This window comes from Urocitellus parryii, chromosome 11, assembly GCF_045843805.1.
Source record: "Urocitellus parryii isolate mUroPar1 chromosome 11, mUroPar1.hap1, whole genome shotgun sequence".
Lineage (NCBI taxonomy): Eukaryota > Metazoa > Chordata > Mammalia > Rodentia > Sciuridae > Urocitellus > Urocitellus parryii.
In genome coordinates, this window is record NC_135541.1 from 116,564,129 (window position 1) to 116,566,590 (window position 2,462).

Genomic DNA, 2,462 nt, shown 5'->3' on the forward strand with positions numbered 1-2,462 from the left:
TTGTAAACTGGAGCGCCTTTACCTGACAGCATTCTAGGGTTTACACACATAGTCATAGGCACAAGGTCAATAATGAGTGAAGTTGTTGTTGTTAATCATGGTGTGAAGTGTAGCACTGGAGGTGTCACGCAATGACACAACAACAGTGGAGAACTTGTCATATCAGTGCCCTGATTTTCACACAGAGGCCAGGTTCCACTCACATGAGTTCCTGTGAAGTGCTACGTATTTCCTCCACCGTCCCTATTGGTTTACTATGACTTGTGCCAACAATAACAGGAATCATGTTTCACATTTTTGATACATAGGTACACCTTGTCTTATTTGGTTTTCACGGAGCTTGGTCAACCCATCTGTCCAGCTGGGCAGATCCCTCCGGTCCTTCTTTCATTATTTCCCTTCTTTGTTTTGCTCAATCCTGCTCATTCCGAGATGCTTCCCAGACAGGCACCGGGTACCCTCCACACTGTCTTTTCCAACTGGCTCCCCCACCGTGACTCCTCACTGAACTCTTCATTTTAGTGCTATCTGGACACTGACCAGCACCTAAGAAAGGGGTTTTCTTCCCAGAGCTCTGAGTAAGGCATCCTTGACCTCCTTGTTCCTCAGGCTGTATACCACGGGGTTCAGCAGTGGGGTGATGACGGTGTAGGTCACGGAGATGAGTCTGTCCTGCAGGGAATTCTGGGATTTGGGTTTCAGGTAGATGAAGGAGGTGCAGCCATAGTGGACGATAACGACCGTGAGGTGGGAGGCACAGGTGGCAAAAGCCTTTTTCCGGCCCTCGGCTGATGCCATCTTGAGGATGGTGGTGACAATCAGGACGTAGGAGATGAAGATCCAGACCATGGGCAGAACAAGGACACAGAGGCTGATGAGCAAAGTGATGAACTCCTTGATGGTGGTGTCAGCACAGGCAAGCTTCATCAGGGGCCGGATGTCACAAAAGAAGTGGGAAATGATGTTGGCGTCGCAGAAGGGCAGGCTGAAGACAGAAGACACCTGAATGACAGCGGTGCTCAGGCCGATGGCCCAGGATCCACTTGCCAGGTGTGTACACGCCCTTTTGCCCATGATGACTGAATACCGTAGGGGGCTGCAGATGGCCACATAGCGGTCATACCCCATGGCTGCGAGCAGGAAGCAGTTGTTGACACCAAAAGTGAGATAAAAAAAGAGCTGGGTGGCACAGCCCGGCACGGAGATGGTTTGTTGGGGCATGAGAAGGCTGGACAGCATTCGGGGGATGATGGCCACCGTGTAACAGGTCTCAGACATGGACAGCACACCCAGGAAGAAGTACATGGGTGTGTGGAGCTGATGACTGATGTAGATGACTGTCAGGATGACAGCATTACTGGCAAGAGTCAGCAGGTACAAGACCAAAAAGACCACAAAGAAGATGAGTCTGTGATGCCACCCAAAGACGGAGAAGCCTTCAAAAGTAAATTCTGTCACCACCGTGAAATTGGGTCTTGACATCGGAGAGACTCTGGATCTGAAAGAGACAAAGTTGGGAAGACTGAGAGTCGGGGTTGGAAAATGGCCTGGGGTCATCACCATGTGCAATAACTAACTCCAAAAGAATGTATCTCTGGGTTACAGAAGTTCCCAACATTCAGATACTGGCCAAGCACTCAAGGACCTCTGAAGTTTCTCAGGGTCCTGGTAAACATACAGTGGAGAGACAAGGAAAGAGTAAAGACATAAAAGGAGTGCTAGAAACCCCGGACTGACTCAGCTAGAAGTCGACGTGAATGAGAGAAGGAACTAGAATGCGTGTGCACAGTCATGCATCTCCACCCTTTAAACTCCTCTGGTTTGAACCAGCTGTGTATCAGAGGCCCACTGCAAAGAGACTCATTTAAAGAGTGAGTGGGAGCCAGGGACAAATCCTATGTGAGGCACACTCCTGGTGAACCAAAGACCACCTCCAATTCTGTTCCAAAGGGCTTCCATAAATCAACATGCCATACACTGCCTCCTCTCACAGTTAAGATTCAAAATGTATTAACGTCTGTAATAATGCAGTGAGAGGAGACACTGCTTTTTTATCCCTCTTGAGAAGTGCATAGTGTGTAGACCCAGAACATTCTCTGGTCCACAGTCTACTTTCTTTTCAATCTTGCTTCTTCTTATGGCTTCCAGACATCAGATTTTTTTTTAAATAAAGAAATCTCAGTTTTTAATTGATTTGCATGCATAGGAAGAAAGATTTTTCCTATATATTATACATCAGCACTGCCCAGTAGAAATATGGTCTAATCAAAAAAAAAAAAAAGATGATCTAAGCCACATATGTAATTTCTAATTTTCTAATATCCACATTAAAAATTAAAAAGCAATGAAAATTCATTTTAACAATATACTCTAACCCAATACATATAAAATATTATTTCAATATATAATAAATATAAAAAGTATTCATAAGATATTTTGTACTCTTCTTTTAAGCTAAGTTT

General features: G+C 45.4%; 1 protein-coding gene across 1 annotated transcript; it reads right to left on the reverse strand.

The window, feature by feature from the left end:
* Positions 1 to 546: 546 nt before the first annotated feature.
* On the reverse strand, positions 547 to 1,482 carry LOC144249207 (olfactory receptor 10J4). Its single transcript, XM_077791444.1, has one exon. The coding sequence runs from the start codon at positions 1,480 to 1,482 to the stop codon at positions 547 to 549; it is 936 nt and encodes a 311-aa protein (XP_077647570.1).
* Positions 1,483 to 2,462: the final 980 nt, after the last annotated feature.

Coding starts and splice junctions, on each gene's coding strand:
- LOC144249207 (XM_077791444.1), bottom strand. CDS start 1,482: ATGTCAAGACCCAATTTCACGGTGGTGACAGAATTTACTTTTGAAGGC.